The following is a 17231-nucleotide window of genomic DNA, read 5'->3' as shown; positions in this document are numbered from 1 at the left end:
TCTGGCCTAAATAAACCAGAAGAAAAAAGACAGGGTTTGTTCACTCTATTGGAAAAAAAAAAAAAAAAAAGAAAGAAAAAAAGGAAAATTATCGAGAGCTTGAAATTTTTTTGCCTTGAATTATTTTCATTTGTAGGTAGGTTCATTTGCAAGAACCAAACTGATTCTATATAACAATTATAGCAAGCAGCCACACTGAGTAATTAAAAACAAGGTTACAGAATAAATACTGATCTACTTTTATAGCGTATTAGTAAATACATCGAGCAAGTGTTGTGTTTAGTGTAGCTTTTACTTTAACCATAAAACTGTACATTTCAGGGCTAAGGTAAAGAAAAACATAAATAAGATTGCTTGGTATTATGAAAAGGGGGAAGGGATGTATGGAGTATTCATAAATAGCTGAAAGTATTGATCAGTGATGGTGAATTACCAGTGAACTGTACAGAGCACTGAGTTACCTCCTTGTCTTTGACTAGGTTCAAATGTTAAACTTAATCTGTAAACCTTTAAATGGGATTCAGAGCCAAGAGTCTTGAAGACCTGAGGTTCCAGAAAACGACTGCTGAGTTTGATCCAAATGTCAGAACAAAATGCAGAGAAGGACTTCATATTGGACTTGGAGATGAAATTAAAAATCAATGAACACTTTTTAGATATTCTTCTCTCCTTGAATATTAATAAGTGGGTAGAAGAAATAGTAGCATCTGTAGAATTATCTGTATTAAGACTGTATGTGTTCAAAAGCTTTTTTCAAGGTTTTTAAAAAATTATTTCATATATTATAAATATTTCTTTGAGCATAAAAATAAGAAAATGAGAGGATTTTCTACTTTCCATGTATGATTTTTTGTTTCCTGAAAGAAAAGGCTTTTGTCTTCTGTGTTTCTTGGAGGGGAAAGCATGTTTTTTTAAAAAAGAAAACAGAGAAGTTTCACTCTATTTCTTACAGGACAAGCCCCGCTGCTCCTCGTGTTTAACGACAGCCTGCTTTTAACGACAGCCTTCCTAATTCTCAAGTAAATTGAGTTTTCACTGTTTTCTTGGTCCACTTGGGAGGTGGGCACCGACACTCCGGATCAGCTGCTGGCGGCGAGGGCTGCATTGTAATGCAGAACAAATGAGGGCTGGATACGTGCCCTCCTCGCATTCAGCCGCCACTGCTGCCACTTACAATTACAAAGGACAAGAGCAGGAGACACTCCAGCAGCGGGGAAGCATGACCTGCGAGCCGCAGCTCATTTCGCACTGCACTTATTCAATACAGCGCTGCCCTATAATTTCCTACAGCATGGTTATGTGTTCGCCGGTTACACACTCACACCTTCATTATGTCCCCGGTTGCCAGCGCCGGCTGCTTGTCACATCTATTGATTGCAGCCGGGCTGCAATTTGCATGGATCACTCGCGACTGTCCTCAGCCAGACCGAGACCCTGCCTGGGACTGACAGCCCAGGGACTGATATCCCTCCTATAGGGACCGGTACCTCATACAGGGCTGATACCACTCGTAGGGATTGATGCCCCCTCTAGAGACCGCTAGTCCTGCCTCGGCCTGATAGCCCTGCTGAAGTGTGACACCTCTCGTGGCGACTGATACTCCTGCCGGGCAGCGATGCTCCTCAGAGGCACTGATGCCCCGTACCGGCACTGATGCTTCTTAGAGGGACTGGTACCCCTGCCAGGGACTCTGCCAGGACTTTGCCAGGGAATGATGTCCCTTTCGAGGGGGCAGCAGCCGGCAGGGTCTCGCTGAGGGCTCTGGGCAGCTGTGCCCAGCAGCTGGCAGCCCCAGGAAAGGATCGCGACACCCCATGGGAAACCCGATGCATGAGCACCTGAGAGAGACTGTCCTTGCACTGCAACAAGCACAACGCTTCGAATTTCAGAAATGCACTGTGATTGTCTCATAGATAGCCACAAGGAACTGGACACCCAAATCCCTCTGCCAATCGTTTGGCGTTAATTTCCACAATTACTGGGTGGGTGTTTTAGCACACAGGCTTGAGGGAAGACTGAGATACAGGGAATAAAAAAGGGAAATCGTATTAGATGAATGTCAGTATTGTCTGTATTGCACTAGGTTTTCTATTTCCCTGTCACAATAAATGAGACTATCAGAAGGTGCAAGTACATCTGTGAATCTGAAGGTGTCTCCTGAAATGCAAGCTGGCATGTCAGCAATCACAGCTGGCACATGCAAGGAAGAGAACATCCCACAGCTGGGGGGTTGTGGACTTGTACTGAACTTGGGATGCTGTGCTCTGACCATGTCTGTAGATGTGCAAACCTGACTGAGATGTCGGTATTTTGCGGGGGCTAAAGAGATGCAATACTTAATCCCATTTGTGTTTAAGTCAGTAGGACAGGTCTGGATGGAGGCAGGACTGGATCTGATATCAGAATTAGCTGAAGATCTCTGTCTAAAAACTGTTTAAGTGGTTGCACAAACAGAAGACAACAAGGTGATCAGATGGGGCTAAGAAAAGCACTAATTGCTGTGTTCCAGGAGGAACATAAATAGCCTCTTGAAAGGTTTGGTGAATCATTTGCCCTTTCTCTCACGCACCTTTGTGTTTCATGGAGAGGTTTTGTGAGATTTTGGCTGCAGAAGGAAGGAATCCAAGCTATCTGAACCAACGGTGGTAGCTCAGCGGGATAACAAAATCCTCACATTATTGCAGAGCAGGCAACTACGCAAACCTTTTCAAATCCTCTCCACAAGCAGAGTGCAGATAAAAGCAGGCAGCAAAATGTTTCTGAAATTATCTGTGATGGAGTAAAATCATGCATCATTTCATAAGGGATGCTGAATCAATGCTTATTACTTACAAGTAAGGTGTTTAAATCCTTCAATGGGTATGGGAAGGAAAGAAAGGAAAGGAAGTGTCTGAGATGAGCACAGTAAATTGCACCACGAATCTAAAATAAATCCATCCTAATTATTCTTATTTTAAATTGTAACATACATATTCCTGATCATACTCTACCCCTTCCTTTCAGTTTATGACACTGTTTAACATACTGATCCATTTGTTTCATTTTGTCTTCTCCTTTTCTCTTGCTGTCACACACAGCATTTTAAAGAAGCTACACCAGTACATCTAAAAGCCACAGCTTGCAGGAAAACAATCTAATCCCAGGAAAATATTGGTAAATGAGAATTTCTTCTTTGTTTTCAGGGTGAGAAAAATCAAGTATCCATTCCTTAAAAAGAAGAATTAGCACAGCTGTTTTTGAGAATTTGCTCTGAAAAAGGCAATCATGCCTCAGCTTGGTGTTAATGATTTCAAATTTTCAACATTAATACATAACAATTCTCAGTTCAGAAATTTTCAGTATCTATGGTAATGCAATGCACTATAATTTTATTTATTGTTGCATCAAAATAGATGATATTAAACTGCAGCATCCTACATAGAACTGAGTCTGGAGTTATTGATATGGTTGGATACTGTACTTCTATTCCCATGACCCAGAAGGTCATGAGAATCATACTACACCTAGACATTTACCTTTAACCATTCCTGCAATAAAGAACACAGTGTCACTTTAAAAATTTACAGCTGAGGTCAAGGCCACAGGAATCAAACAAGCCCACACAGGCAGGGGTTGGTGAGGAGAGGTCATCCATGTGTCAGTGGGACCACAAAGTCCAGGTGGCGGAGACAGGGCAAGCTGCTCACCTCTGTTTTGAGACCCCACACAGACAATGTTTTACATGGTGGCCTGAATTTTGATAGTCACTAATATTTGTATTTTTAAAAGGAATCCAAAAATAGCTAACTTGTGACATGATTGGAAAATGTGCTGTACTGTGTGTGGGCTTCTCTGACAACAGCAGAGTTCAGTCTGATACAAATCAGGGCACCATTTCAATTTTTCTGCATGAGCAGAGTCACTTCCACGGATGAAGAGAGAGGAAGGAAGAATCCTACTAAAACTTCCTAAAGACCTGATGTGCCCTGTTTTCTATCCAAATTGTCCTCTGAGCTCAAGGAAACTACGCTCCCAGCCTCCTACCTCAGTATGATTAAGGAGCATCCTGTATAACAAACACCACTCTAAATTATGATTTTTCAGTATTTTTAGTTTTTCCCAGAACTTTTTATATGACTTGTTTAAATCCAAGAGCAACGGTGAAGATAAAAGAGCAGGAAAGCTTTCTTGTGCTATTTCAGTATTTGCTGAAACTAATAATTCAGTGTCATATGTGATGATGTAGTAAGTCAGCAAACGTGAAATATCTCTAGGGAGCTCTTTTGTTCTGCTATTTTTTTCCTACCCAGTGCTTCTGGTTGTCAACAGAAAAGCATAAAATAAATTTTCAGATTCTAAACAAGGCATCTTACATATGATCCTAATACTTCTTTCTGGGAAAAAAAAAAAAAGAAACAGTCCACCACTGATGTATAATTTTCTTTAACTGTTTCCCCTTTGATAAAGATGTAACAGGAATTGAGAATTTGAAAAGGATGTTTATTAAACTGATTCTATAAATGGAAATATATATTTTAAACCCCAGGATTCAGGAGAATACTTTGTACTTTATACTGGTGTAATTTCAGTCTTACTCTCCATTGTCCCACTAAAAAAATCTAGGGAGAAACAAGTCACAGCCATAAAATTTTACCTATTTTTTAAGAGAAGGTCTACTTTTCCCAATTTTGGATAGTTTTAGGATTCAGAGAAACACTGAAAAATCCCAGGTTGCCATAGCTTCACTCAATGAAGCTATTCAATTCTCTCGTGTTTAAATAAGAAAGGTGTTTCCAAAGTAAAGTTGATGCTACCATCTGAAGGCCTGTCTATCTCCAGTTGTGTGCCAAGGAGTGCAGGGGGCCAAGACTTTTCACTTAGGTCTTCACCTGAGTCAAATGCAAAGATTAAATGGGAACAATCCAGGCTTAGGTCTCCAGTCTTATGGTTAAATGACAGATTTAAAACTGTATTCCCACTGAATCTTTCCCTACTACTAAACTTGGCAGAGTTCACATCTGCAAATTTTATTCTAAAACTGTCCAGCAGTAAAGAGAAGTTCATTATTTTAAAGTAACTCTTTCCAGTTTGGCTAAGGTTTTATTTGATACAGCACTTGTGTTTTAAGGCTTCAGTGGCTGCCTGTCATTGTCATCCTGTAAAACTGATCTTTACTGGTACGACACATAGAAATTAATGCCTGAATGTGGATTCAGTGAGAAAAACTAAGGGAAGAAGGATTTGGACAGAGGGCAGAAACAAAGCTGAAGGGCTCCGAAGCTACTACTAATTAACATGGTAAGTGCAGAGTCACCTAGTCACTCTGCAGGAAATTAAGTATCACTTTATCTATTTCCTATATAAAGGAAGGGTTCAGGATTCACCACCGGGATGGACACATTGGGCTTTAACAGGTTTACCCAAGATCTTAAAATAATGTCTTCGACTTGCATCCGTATGATGAGGATGGACTGAAATTTTTGGTCATATGAATCATTCAGAGCTATCAGGCAGTTCTTTGGGACTTCTAGGGTAAGGGAGACATAGAGATTAATTACTGTTCTCTCTGTGTTTATTGATACCCCTGCTCCTCTTGATGTATGTTTAGGATCAGTCCTCTGTCTTTGCTGCCACTCAAGTTTTCCTGAGTTGTCTGTGGACATCATTCTCCTCCAGGAACTCAGTTGTTGTAGAAGACCTACATGCAAGCACCTCTAGGTATCTCTTTTTCCTGCAGATAGAGGCTTCAGCACCTCTATTTTTCTGATGCCTATCTGAGGACAATGAAGGAAAATCAGTTGGAGCACAGGGGAAATAAAATTAAGGGGAAATTGATGTGGGAGGTAGAGGATAAACCTCTAATATTGACTGCATTGCATTCTACCTTTCCCTTACTCATGATAGTTGAAAGAGTTATTTTTTAATTCAGGAACTGCTGTTGTTTTTTCAGTGTTGCTGGTGGGTATTTATTTAGATCTGTGATGGCAATCATAGCTCCATGATGTTTCTTTATTCACATTATAATATCATCTAGACATCTCAAGCAAGAATTGGGGGTCCATATTTGTAGGAGCTGCTTCCAGACACAAGATAAAGACAGTATTTACCTCAATAGTTTAGTGATAACCAATGAAACAAAACTTACAGGGAGTAATGTGGCTTGCTGTCATCTTTAAGAACATAAGTACTTAGGCGACTTACCTAAGGTCATGACTGTCAATTTGAGTTAAGACCTGGCATCAGACCAATGGTGTTCAAACCCTGTACTAATTCCATCAGGATAGTCTGGTATAGTAGGAAAGTCTACGAGAGCAATCATCAAGGGATGACTATCTACATTTACCAGCACATCATAATTTAGAACCATCCTACAGATCACAGAATCACCAGGTTGGAAGAGACCTCCAAGATCATCAAATCCAACCTATGCCCCAACACCTCAACTAAACCATGGTACTGAGTGCCACATCCAATCTTTTTTAAAACACATCCAGGGATGGTGATTCCACCACCTCTCCAGGCAGATAATTCTAGTACTTAACCACTCTTTCCATGAAAAACGTATTCCTAATATCCAACCTATATTTCCCTTGGCGCAGTTTAAGACTGTGTCCTCTTGTTCTGTCAGTTGCTGCCTGGAGAAAGAGATGGTTCTAAATGAAAAAGGATCAAGCAACTGCTGAGTGCAGCCATCAGGAGAAACAGGAGTCAGAACTTAGAGCTAGATTCAAATCACTCTACATCAATTAGATATCATCTAGGAAATGAAATACAGAAAGGTTTTTAAAAATACGAGGCAGACTTTATGTTATTTGCTTTTCCCTACCTGCAGTATGTACCCTCCATGACTTCTGAATGGCCATACTGCACACAGCAAACAACCTTCCCCAGGCAAATCATTGTATCACATGGTCTATGAGAGGGATGTACAAGGATAAATAATAATTTTCATGATCTGCACTACGAAGTTTATAAGTTAGTTCTTTCCAAAAAAATATTTTCTTTATTTTCTCAATGACCTTACTCTGATGTCTGTCATGGGGTGCTCAGTAGGGGCTGTAGGGCCTTAAAAATCTCAGAAATTTGCACCTGACTGTTGCTACTGCTGGCCAGCTGTCGGAAAACATATGCCTCTACAGCAGCCTTCTTGTATTTCCATACACTTCTCTGCATTTATATTCTGCACTGTTGTGTTCAGCTTTGCAGTGATTATATACCACATAAATCTGAATGCCTTTTGAAAAGTATGTTTAAAAATAAGTTGTCTTGGGATGACGTTATGATGTGTATCCCATATCGCTGTTCTATGCCCAGAAATTAATTTTTTTTGCCTTTTCTGTGCCTTTAAACTGAGCCTGAGAGGGGGGAGAGAAAAAAACCCAGCAAACTTTCAAAGCAGATTACGGTTTTGTTTCAAGGACACACAGATATACACACAGACTCCTCTCTGCGTTCTGCAGCAGCAAGAGCAGAGGAAGCGTTGCTTGCTCTTCAGCCAGCTTTCGGCCAGCTTTTTCAGCTCCTTTTCCTCTGGAGAGTTGAACTTTTGCTTTCCTGGGACTTCATTTTTCTTTCCTTTTTTCTCTGCTGGACTGTTTCAACATCAGAACACATCAGGAGGACTTTCCACCGAGGCCTTGGCCCTGGAGGTGGGCCCACCATGACCCAGCTCTAAGGAGGGGAAGAGAGATCTATGGAAGGACTCTGAAATTTTCCCAGGTTTCTCTCAGCAGATCAAGAGGTTTTATCATTTAGCATTATTATCCTTTTCCAGTGTGTTTGTTAAATAAATAGTTTTTATCTCTTTCACTTTCCTTCGAGGAAAATTTATTTTTTCCTGAGCCTGGTGGGGGAAGGCTGGTTGTAACCTGCCTTCTATCAGAGGATATTTTTCCTCCAAATTTTTCCAAACTGGCACATAAGTTGACAGAAGATTGCAGTGAAACTCCTTTTGTAAAGCCATTGGATAGCACAGAAATCTGATGAATCTGGCAGGGGATCTAGCCAGAGGTTAATGCAATTCAGTACACTTTTCCTTTTCTGTTATTACACCTTATCCTCAGCCACTGTCCCTAACAAGGTCAGTGACTGCTGCTGCTGCAGGTCTCAAGGAAAAGGCTGTAACACTAAACATATGTCGGCCTGCAAATGTAAACTTTAGTCAAATTATACTTCCATAATAACTTCTTTAAACTGTAGCACAGTACATTACTGAAATAATAGCAATAGCTGTGCTGTAGTATTTTTCAGTACTGCCTTAATTCTGTACAAGGCAGCTACCGCCAGATTACTCTATAAAACATTTTTAGAGTCCCAGAGAACTTGGTTAAGGTTTCTCATGACATAGGCTTGCAGCATTCATTTTAGAAGATGGTAGTCTTTCATCAAAAATCCTGCAAGTCTTTGTAATCCACTTGGCGGCTATGGGGAGAATTTATTCATCATTTAATTTTTGGAAGTTTTCCAAACTGAATAGATTAGGGTGAAAAGTATATTGTGTGCAAGCAGCCCATGGTCATTTTAGCTTTCCTTAATCCCCTGACGTAAGTATTTGCATCTGTATTTTACCGATGAAAAATCTGTCAGCACAGAGAAACGAACTGTTTTGGGAATTCTCTTCTCAGGTGCCCGATTTCCCAGCCTGAGGCAACTGCGTGATGAGGGTGATGCTGTGGTTCAGCCTCTTGGGAATTCCTTGAAGCCAAGGCCTTGGGTGGGCTGCAGACCCACCAGTGACACTGCACCCCTGCCCCACCAAGGGCTGATGAGGTGCCCCTCTCCTCTGCCCAAGGGTGCTCTGCACCATCACTCTGCAGCACAGGGTCTTTCCCCCAGCAGACTCTTTGTTTTAAAGGTTATATTCAAAGGACGTAGAGGACAAAAAGGTTTTTTCAGTATTCCAATATCAGAGAATTACTATTTTAAAAGAATAACAGTAATAAGAAGTATAATAAACTAATAATAATAAATTATTGGTAATAACAAATTAATCTGTTACAACTTGATGCATTTCCAAGTGGTTGAACAAAGTGGATTGGGATACTGGGCACAGAAAGAAACCTGTACAATGGGGGCCTTGCAGAAGGTCAGTGAACAAGTTAATCCCATATGAACAAACTGTCTATGACCAGTCTGGGCTGGGATTGAAACATCTGACGACAGAATGAGGTTTCAGACATCTCTGCTTTTGGGACATTTTCATTCCACATTTTGGTTCAGCTTACTACAAAGACAGGAAACACTATTAAAATCAAAACTGTTTCTGGTGATGAGCTGTATCTCTACTCCCCTCAAAAGTCAGAGCTGCTGAATTATGTTCTAGTATGCCTATACAAACATCTTTCAGAAAGTTTTGTTTCATCTCCAGTGACTGCTGCTGGTTTGTGTGGCATATACAGGCTTACTAATTACAATGACTTGCAGTCTTTGGCATGCAGGTATTTTCCCCATTAAAGAGACTATTGTCTAAGCAGCTAATGTTTACCTCAAGCTCATCAGGGAGATGTACGTCGCCTACTGTTGGCATGTTGCAGTGAACCTCCATCAGACTAGGTATGGGGTCTTGACGAAATGAGGGGGAGAGGGGAAGCTTCTCCTGTGGGAGATGAAACTTGGCTGCTGTGACTTTCCCACAGCAGAGAACACAGAATCCCAGATCCCTTCAGTCCTGTTGCAGTTTAGTGAGGGTGCAAATCCTTTTAGTATTGCCTTAACCTCCAGCTATGCAATACCACAGTGTTACCCAGCCTGAGATATTTCATGTGCAAGAATATGCAAAGCAGACAGGAGGACCTGCCTGCAGCGAGGTATTTTTCTGACAAACTTGATACACTGAATATGGGTCCCTACCCTCATTGCTTCATCACCACCCTGTGATGTTTGGCCCCAAAGCTAAAGTGGTTTTTGCTGCAAATAACCACACTGACAGCTCCTTGTAAGTAGGGCAAGAGTGGATTAGTGCAGGCATTTTGCGGCAGAAGGCTCTGGAGTCTCACCTGCACAGCCACACGATTGCATTCATGTCCTGCTTTAATGCCCTTGAGCATCTTTTATCTTCCAAATTCTAAGGGCCTTTTTTTTTTCTCTACCTACACAGGCAGGTGGAAGCAAAATCAAACAGAAACGGGATGGAGAGGAGGTGAGAAAAATATATGGTGGCTACTGCATCCCTGTCCCCTCTCAGGAGCCTACAGGGCATATCTTCTCCCAAGAAGTGAATTGCAAAAATCTCTACTGTGGCCTGCTACTTGCAGTATCCATAGCTCCTTAGGAAAGGGACAGTGCAGCTGCAAACTGTGGAATAAGGCAGCCAGATGGTCTCTTCTTCAAGGGTTTGTGCATATTCTGGGAAGTGCAGAGTCTGGAGCTTGTCTCTCCCACTTGCTGGGCTGCTCAGCAGGACCCTTTTCTCTGAGCCGACCACTCCCTGCAAATGCCGCAACACTCATGTGGGGCATTCCCTGAGACATCTTAGATGCTCAACATCATTTTACATATTTGCATTTCTGCAAGTTCAATATAGCATTTATTTAAATTCTTTCACCTGCAATTTTTATATTATCATGTCACTGAAAATCAAGCCACTCCAAATTTTAAAAAAAAGAGGGAGAAAGAAAAAAATTGATCTCATATTTATTCTACTTCATCTAAATGTGTTGGTATAGAAAAAGTACTGGCCACTCATAATACCTGTGGACCTAGAATTCAGATTCGGATAACTGTCCAAAAGATTTTTTTCCTAAAGTTGCTCATCTGAAGTCCTTAGCTGAAATAAGGGTGGACTGCCTTTTTTATTCATCCATTTTAATTTTTTTCCATTTCTGTTGCTTACTAACTCTACACTATATTGCTTAGGCATGGAAATTTAAATGGTAATGCATAAATAAGGTGTGCAACCTGGCACCCAGCTTCACACTCTCTTTCCCCATCATACTCTCATAGTCACCATCAGTCTTCCAGTTAATAAACTATTTGGACTGCCCTTCAGCTCTCCTCTTTTGGGAGAACCTGAGTGAAGTGAATTGTCACAAATCCTGCAAAGCTTGGACTTCTTGCTTGGGTACCTCAAGCACTGAGAGAGACCTGTCTATCTCACAAGAACAGGAACAGAGGTTTTTGATGTACTGGCTGGGATCAGTAGTTGCAATGGGTTCACAAGAGGAGTCACAGCTCCCAGACAGCACAGGGAAGAGGCATTCACATCAGGATTTACACCTTAAACTCTCCTACCTGGCTGACTCACCTAGGCCTGAGTAGGTGAGTGTGCATTGGTGTGACGTGCATTTCTTCGCAGGCTGTAAGTCAAGGTGTGTGAAGTTACGCCTTTAAAACTGTCTGAATTACTTCAGTTTGAAGATAATAAAGAACAGTCTGAATTACTTCAGTTTGAAGGTAATAATCATAACAACCACAGGTTGTTGGCTCATGGAGATGAAAAAATCCTAAACTGCTTTACTCAACCAAAAGGAGCATGGAACACCACTCACAATCTTTACTGGGGCACTGAGGAACAGCCATAATTTCCGTGGGATGATAAAACTGTCAAGTGCATTGGCTAATGGTAGACATAAGCACATAACTGAGAGAGATGGTATTATTTTATAATTTAGTTTTTTCCCACCTCATTGATACTGGTTTTGTATTTCCTAGTTTGAGTTTATGTCACTCTAACAAAGTTCTTGAAAACATTTACATGTTTTTCTGAGTGAAGAGACAGACCCAGTTGAGTGGGACTGGTAGCCTTGCATTTAAGTTAAAACAGGCTGTTGAAACAGGGCACTTCATTGGGTGGAGAAGCCAACTCCTTCCATTGCAGGGAACAAGAGGAATAAGCACAGAACATTTAAGGAATTTTACTGACCTTGTAGATGGACAGTATAAACAAAGACTGCCTTTCACATCTCCTTGTGGCCAAGCAGAAATCTTCCACCAGCATGACTTCAGCTGTCTTCATGCCTTCTCCAATCCTCAAACCAGCCTAGGAGGGAGCTATATCACCAGTATAGATCCATCATTGCTAATGTTGCCTTGCTGATACTTTCTTAGAACTGTGCCTAGAAATATAAAGCAGTTCATGAATCTGTTATCACTGAATAATAGTTTCTGAGAATTGGTGGCTTTTCAGGTTGGCTTGGTAGCATGACTTCTCTAGGGACTGGCAATGCCAGCCTGTCTTCTTAACATGTTAGGTTCCAGTCATTTTGAGACTGTGTTAACAAAATATTGTCAGAAATAAAGCCTTCAGAAAATTTAATGTGCTGAGCTTGAAGCCACTCCTAAAAATGAATGAATGTCCCAGGATGCTCCTTTTCCTTCTAATTGGATCTAGCTTCTCTTTTAGATCCATAATGTAGAGAACACAGATTGGGACTGAAATACAGAAGACAGTTTTCTAAATCTGGCTTCTAAACTAAGTGACTTAAGTTCCAGACTGGTCAGAACTTTGACGTACAGTTGAACATGCAGTTGTGTTTTGCTGCAGCAGTAACTACTTCACATACAACAAGTTTTTGCCACATTAATAGATGAGAGTCAGCTGTGGTCAGAACAACAGAAATCAGAAGGAAAAGGGGAGAATGGTTGAAGGCTGAAGCTGAAAATAAAAATTACTGATTGCCTCTCTGTTTTCCTGCAGACAAGTTTTATCCCTGAAATAGACAGAAGCACTTTAAAGAGATGTTTACTTAAGCTCTGTAGCAGTTTGGGTGATGTGTATGTTGTAAAGCAGCTCTGCCAGTACCTGTAAAAACTAGGCAAGTAAGAACCTACTTTCATGCAGAGTTTCCTGAACTATATCTGACATTCAAGCAATGCAGGTCTGGATTCTCAGGCTCGCTTACCTCACCTTAGCTGTTGAGATGGGAGGGCAGTTTCCCCCTGAGCTTTGCGCTGTGCCACATAGCTGAATGTGAGGGTACATGGGGCCTTCTTACCATATGCGACCTGCTTCGTGGAGCATAGAGGGTCCAAGAGGTGACATCATCTTGGCACACCTGAGTTATCCGTATCCTTGTTTAATGAGCACCTTTAGAGACTTTTATGGAAGTGGTTTTGTTTATTTAATTGGAAAATCTGTAACATGTAGCTCTGCCGCCTCCAAAAATTACAGAGGCCTATATACCAGCCAAACACAGAGGGTTTCTAATAGCTGGGAGGGTTGCAGTGGAAGTGGTTAGCAGCAGGAGCCAGGTAACCTACATTCCAACAAGAGGAAGTTTTAGATTAAAGGAGTTCTGATAAACAGGGGTTTGCTGTGCTCCTTCAGCCAACTGCAAGTGCAGTAGGCACTAATGATGACATTCATTATTTAACATATTTTTTCTTGATATTCTTCCATTTTCCAGTCACTACCTAGGTTTCCAGATACGTGTTTTTAAATGAGATAATGCGTAAGGACAGTAGAGCACAGAAGCACCTGGTCCCTCGTAACTTGAAGCAGTATCTTATCTGTTGTGTACCCTGGCTTTTTGTAACGAACACATATGTAATGCTTTGTAGTCGAGCTTTTCAGAGGATTGCTGTTGTCATCTTTCCTCTCTGTAAAAGCCCCTCTGCTCCCGACACTTTAATTGCACAGTTGCCTAAATGAGGCACTGCAGAGTGTTAATGTGTGAGTCTGAGCGACAACACACTCCTCTTTTCACAGAGCTTTTGCCCTTGATCGTGAATGTAACAGAGCACGTACCTTAAAAATAACTGGAGATTCAAGGAGAATCGCTACACTTATCCTCTTGCATAAGGTTTGTTGACACAGGGATCCTTCAACAGTAACTCATATTCTTTCACTGGGAATAACAAGCATTGCAATTAGTGAACTAGTTAATAACTGCGTGGTTGGGGAGGACAGCAGAGGCATTTCTGTGTACGTGGAAGCGGAGTATTCAGTGTCCACATGGTTTAAAGCAGACAAAAAAAAAAAAAAAAAAAAGGCTTGAAATCCTCCGTGCAGCCTCCCTTCTTGCGAGCTGCCCCTCCGGCTTCTCCCAGACGAGGCGGCAGGATGTTTTTATTCCCTACGGGGCCATTCTCCCTCGCTTTCTCCCGCGAGCTGGGCACAGCCGGCAGCCCCAGGGGAGCGGAGTTTGGGGGCGAGGGCTGGCGGAGCTGATGTCAGCGCCGGGCGGCGGGAGCGATTGGGCTGCGGGAGACTTTGCAGCAGCAAATCCGCCCCCCTCGCCCCCCCCACCCCCGCACCATCGGCTTCAAAGCGGCCGGTGCCCAGCAACTCGCAGAGGTGCAAAAAGTGGGCGCGGGGCCGGCAGAGCCGCGGCGGCGCCCCCGGGCATCGCCCCGGCCGGGCCCGGCACGTCGGGGCGGAGGCGCGACCCTTGCGCGGCGGCAGCGCCGAACGGAGCCCGGGCACAGCCCCGGCACAGCCCCGCCGGCCCGACCCACCGCCCTATAAAAGCCGCCTCCAGAACGAGGAGAAACTCCGCGGGAGAAGAACACGTCGGCGCGGTGCTGCTCGCTGAGGTACCGGCATGACATCCGTCCTGGGCAGCGGCAGGGCGTCGGGAGGGCCGAGCGGGCAGCTGAGATGCAAGTCCAAGAGAAGGAGGAGGAGGAGATCAAAGAGGAAAGGTAAGAGAGATGTCATTTTCTTGTTGTTTTATTTTCCCACTCTGTCCGCCTGCCACCTGCACAGCATCGGCTGCTCGCAGCTCTATTGTCAGTGCCCGGCGCTCGCCGGCACCAGCCCTGCGCTGACCCGACGGCCGGGGCGGGGCGGGCGGTGCCCTCCTCGGGGCCAGCCGGGGACGAGAGCGGCCGTCGCTGTCCCCGCGGCCGGGCACAGCTCGCTGCCCTCCCTGCGTCGTGCCGGGCCGGGGCTGAACCCACGGGGGTGCGGCGGGGGGGGGGCTCGGCAGGCCCCGTCCGGCCAGTGCTGTGCAGCGGGGTTGTCCCGGGGCTCCGGCAGCCCCGGCCCGCCCCGCCCGGCCGCGATGCCCTCCGCCTCCCCCCCGGCCCGGTGCCCGCCCGTGCCCGCGGGCAGGAGGTGCCGCTGCCCGGGCGGAGCGCGGCGCGGAGCCCCCCGGGGCTGTCGCGCCCTCCAAACTACCGTTCCTCTCCTCTTCTAGACAAGGTCCACCAAGTTTTTCTGTCTTGGTGCTGTTCCCCGTCCCTAAGCGAACCCTGGTTAGGAAGGCGCTAATTGCCGTAAGCAGGAAAAGTGAAGCTACAGGATGTCATTGCGAACAGGGAATATGCCCTAGATAACTGCTCTTCGCAAGGCTGTCTTGCTTTCCCTGTAGAGGGGATGACACACTACGGCCTGATTTTTGATGTTTTGCCTGAAAAAGACGAAGTTAACCGGCTGTGAGGACTTTAAAGTAAAATAAACTGATAAGAGGCGCAGAGTGCCAGAGATGCCCAGCTGCAGTGCATTCAACTGCAGAGATGCGAAGTCCGAGTGTTTGTCCAAGCAGTGAATATAATCTAACCTGTAATTGTCATCTCTATGTGGTACTCACACAAGTTTTAGTCAGCTAGCTCTCAAGCTAATGCTCTGGACACGCTGTTTCTCCTTCTGATTCTAGAAAACCTAATTTGTTGGTGCCATTAGCTAAGTGTCTCTTAATTATTGATTATGTTGAAGTCAGTAAGTGCAGTATTTGATAACTTTTTAGAAAGGTGTCAAAGCAGCTTTTGTATGGTAGCTGGTAAAAACGGGTCAAATGCTAAATGCAAGACTGTATCATTTGATTGTCACTATTTTAACTTTCATCTGTGAACTCTCTATATTCAAAATCAAAGTAACAAATAGTGACCTGCACACAAGTAGAAACAACACACATGCAGATATATCAGGATTTCGAGTAGATGTGCGACCTCAACTTGTTACTCTGGGTTTTTAGCAGGTTATAACACCTGGTGAGAAAGGCTGCCTTTTACTTGGCGTTACAGAAGAAATTTTAAAACACTCAGAAAGTGTTTTCTTATATATTCAGTTCTCTTTAAATTTCCCTGTAATCAAGTTGTGCTCTGCAGGCTTTTTTATGCTGATTTGTTCTAGCAAAACTACTTTTCTACAGAATTGCAAACTTAGCCTAGCTTTAGCGACCTGGACTCGGCCAGGAGAAAAGAGTAATCCATTAATCTATGCAATGGAGGGAAGGTACTTGGTTTAATTTTGTTTTTAAGAGCAGACAAAAGTTAGAGTCTTTCAATAAGACTTTTCTGATGTATCCTTTTTTTGCTTCGTTTTGCCAAAACAAGGTGGAAGTTGAATGTCTTTAAAAAAACCATGAAAACTTGCTCAACAATAACTTGGTAGCTGACAGCTATTTGCAGAATGCACAGCTGGAGGTGGATGGCATTCTAGAAAGTGCTTAACTGACCAACATCAATAAGAATGTGCACTTGAAGTGTTCTTTTTTTATTCTTCCAAATGTGCTATTTGTGACCACTTTTCAAATAATTTAGTTGGTTAGTATACTAATTACAGACCTGTGTTCGTATGATTTTGTTTTTCCTTTCTTTGTAATCACAGTATTCATAAAAACACACATTCCTGTAAAATCCTGCTGGCCAAAAATTTCCTGTAACTTAAGGCATGCCCAGTATAAAACCTGTTGGATTTTACTATTATGCTATTTTATTTAGTGACCATCTATTTCTGCTTTTTAAATTATTTTTATGGTATCTAATAAGAAGGTTTTGCTTAACAGACTATTCAGGAAACGAGTCAAGAAAATGTTTCTTCGGCTTTTAAATTACTGGATTTTTATGAGAATTATTAGTGGGCTCCACTATTTTGCAGGTTTGATCTGTTTAATGGATTGTGAGAAAGTCTTTGCAGACAGTTAGACCAAAGACACTTGCTTTTAACTATTCTCCAACACATATCTTGTTGTTTGTAGCAGGAATGCTTTTAGTAGCTGCTTAAAATCTGTAACTAGACACATGTTTACACATCCATACACTGGGATACCTATGGACACGAATAGACAAAGAAATTCACTATAGTCTTAAATTTAAATTAAGTATTAGACAAAGTAAGGAAATGAATTTCTGTCACATCCCTACTCGTTAAGGAGGTGGACTCAGAAAATTATTTATACAACTTACTGTATTTTATTACACATTACATATGAGCTGTGCTTAAAACCAGGTTTAGACATTGTTTAATAGAATATCTAGGAATGTACAGCAGTAGAAACAATTACTATTCTCTATTTAATAGTGTTGCGTATCCCCTTCTGTTTTACTTTCCATGTCTTCAGCCATCTTTTTGCTCTGCTTAGTGTGAATTA

At 42.7% G+C, this 17231-nt stretch overlaps 1 protein-coding gene and 1 long non-coding RNA gene across 3 annotated transcripts in view; one reads left to right on the top strand and one right to left on the bottom strand.

The window, feature by feature from the left end:
• LOC116439734 overlaps nt 1-14249 on the bottom strand; it is a 61834-nt gene extending 47585 nt beyond the window's left edge. For both annotated transcript variants that reach the window (XR_004238252.1, XR_004238253.1), the window contains exons 1-2: nt 13664-14249; nt 11840-12032 (exon numbers count right to left, since the gene is read on the bottom strand). This is a non-coding gene — a long non-coding RNA (uncharacterized LOC116439734). The remainder of the gene's footprint in view (nt 1-11839; nt 12033-13663) is intronic.
• A 24-nt stretch (nt 14250-14273) lies between these two features.
• The window catches only part of ADARB2 (adenosine deaminase RNA specific B2 (inactive)), a 308071-nt gene continuing 305113 nt past the window's right edge, over nt 14274-17231 (top strand). The window contains exon 1 of the mRNA XM_032099671.1: nt 14274-14559. Coding sequence (XP_031955562.1) covers nt 14460-14559 — 100 coding nt within the window. The 5' untranslated portion in view covers nt 14274-14459. The remainder of the gene's footprint in view (nt 14560-17231) is intronic.

The sequence above is a fragment of the Corvus moneduloides genome, chromosome 1, assembly GCF_009650955.1.
Source record: "Corvus moneduloides isolate bCorMon1 chromosome 1, bCorMon1.pri, whole genome shotgun sequence".
NCBI lineage: Eukaryota > Metazoa > Chordata > Aves > Passeriformes > Corvidae > Corvus > Corvus moneduloides.
Note: the sequence above shows the minus strand (reverse complement) of the source record. Positions and strands in the feature narration are given on the sequence as shown.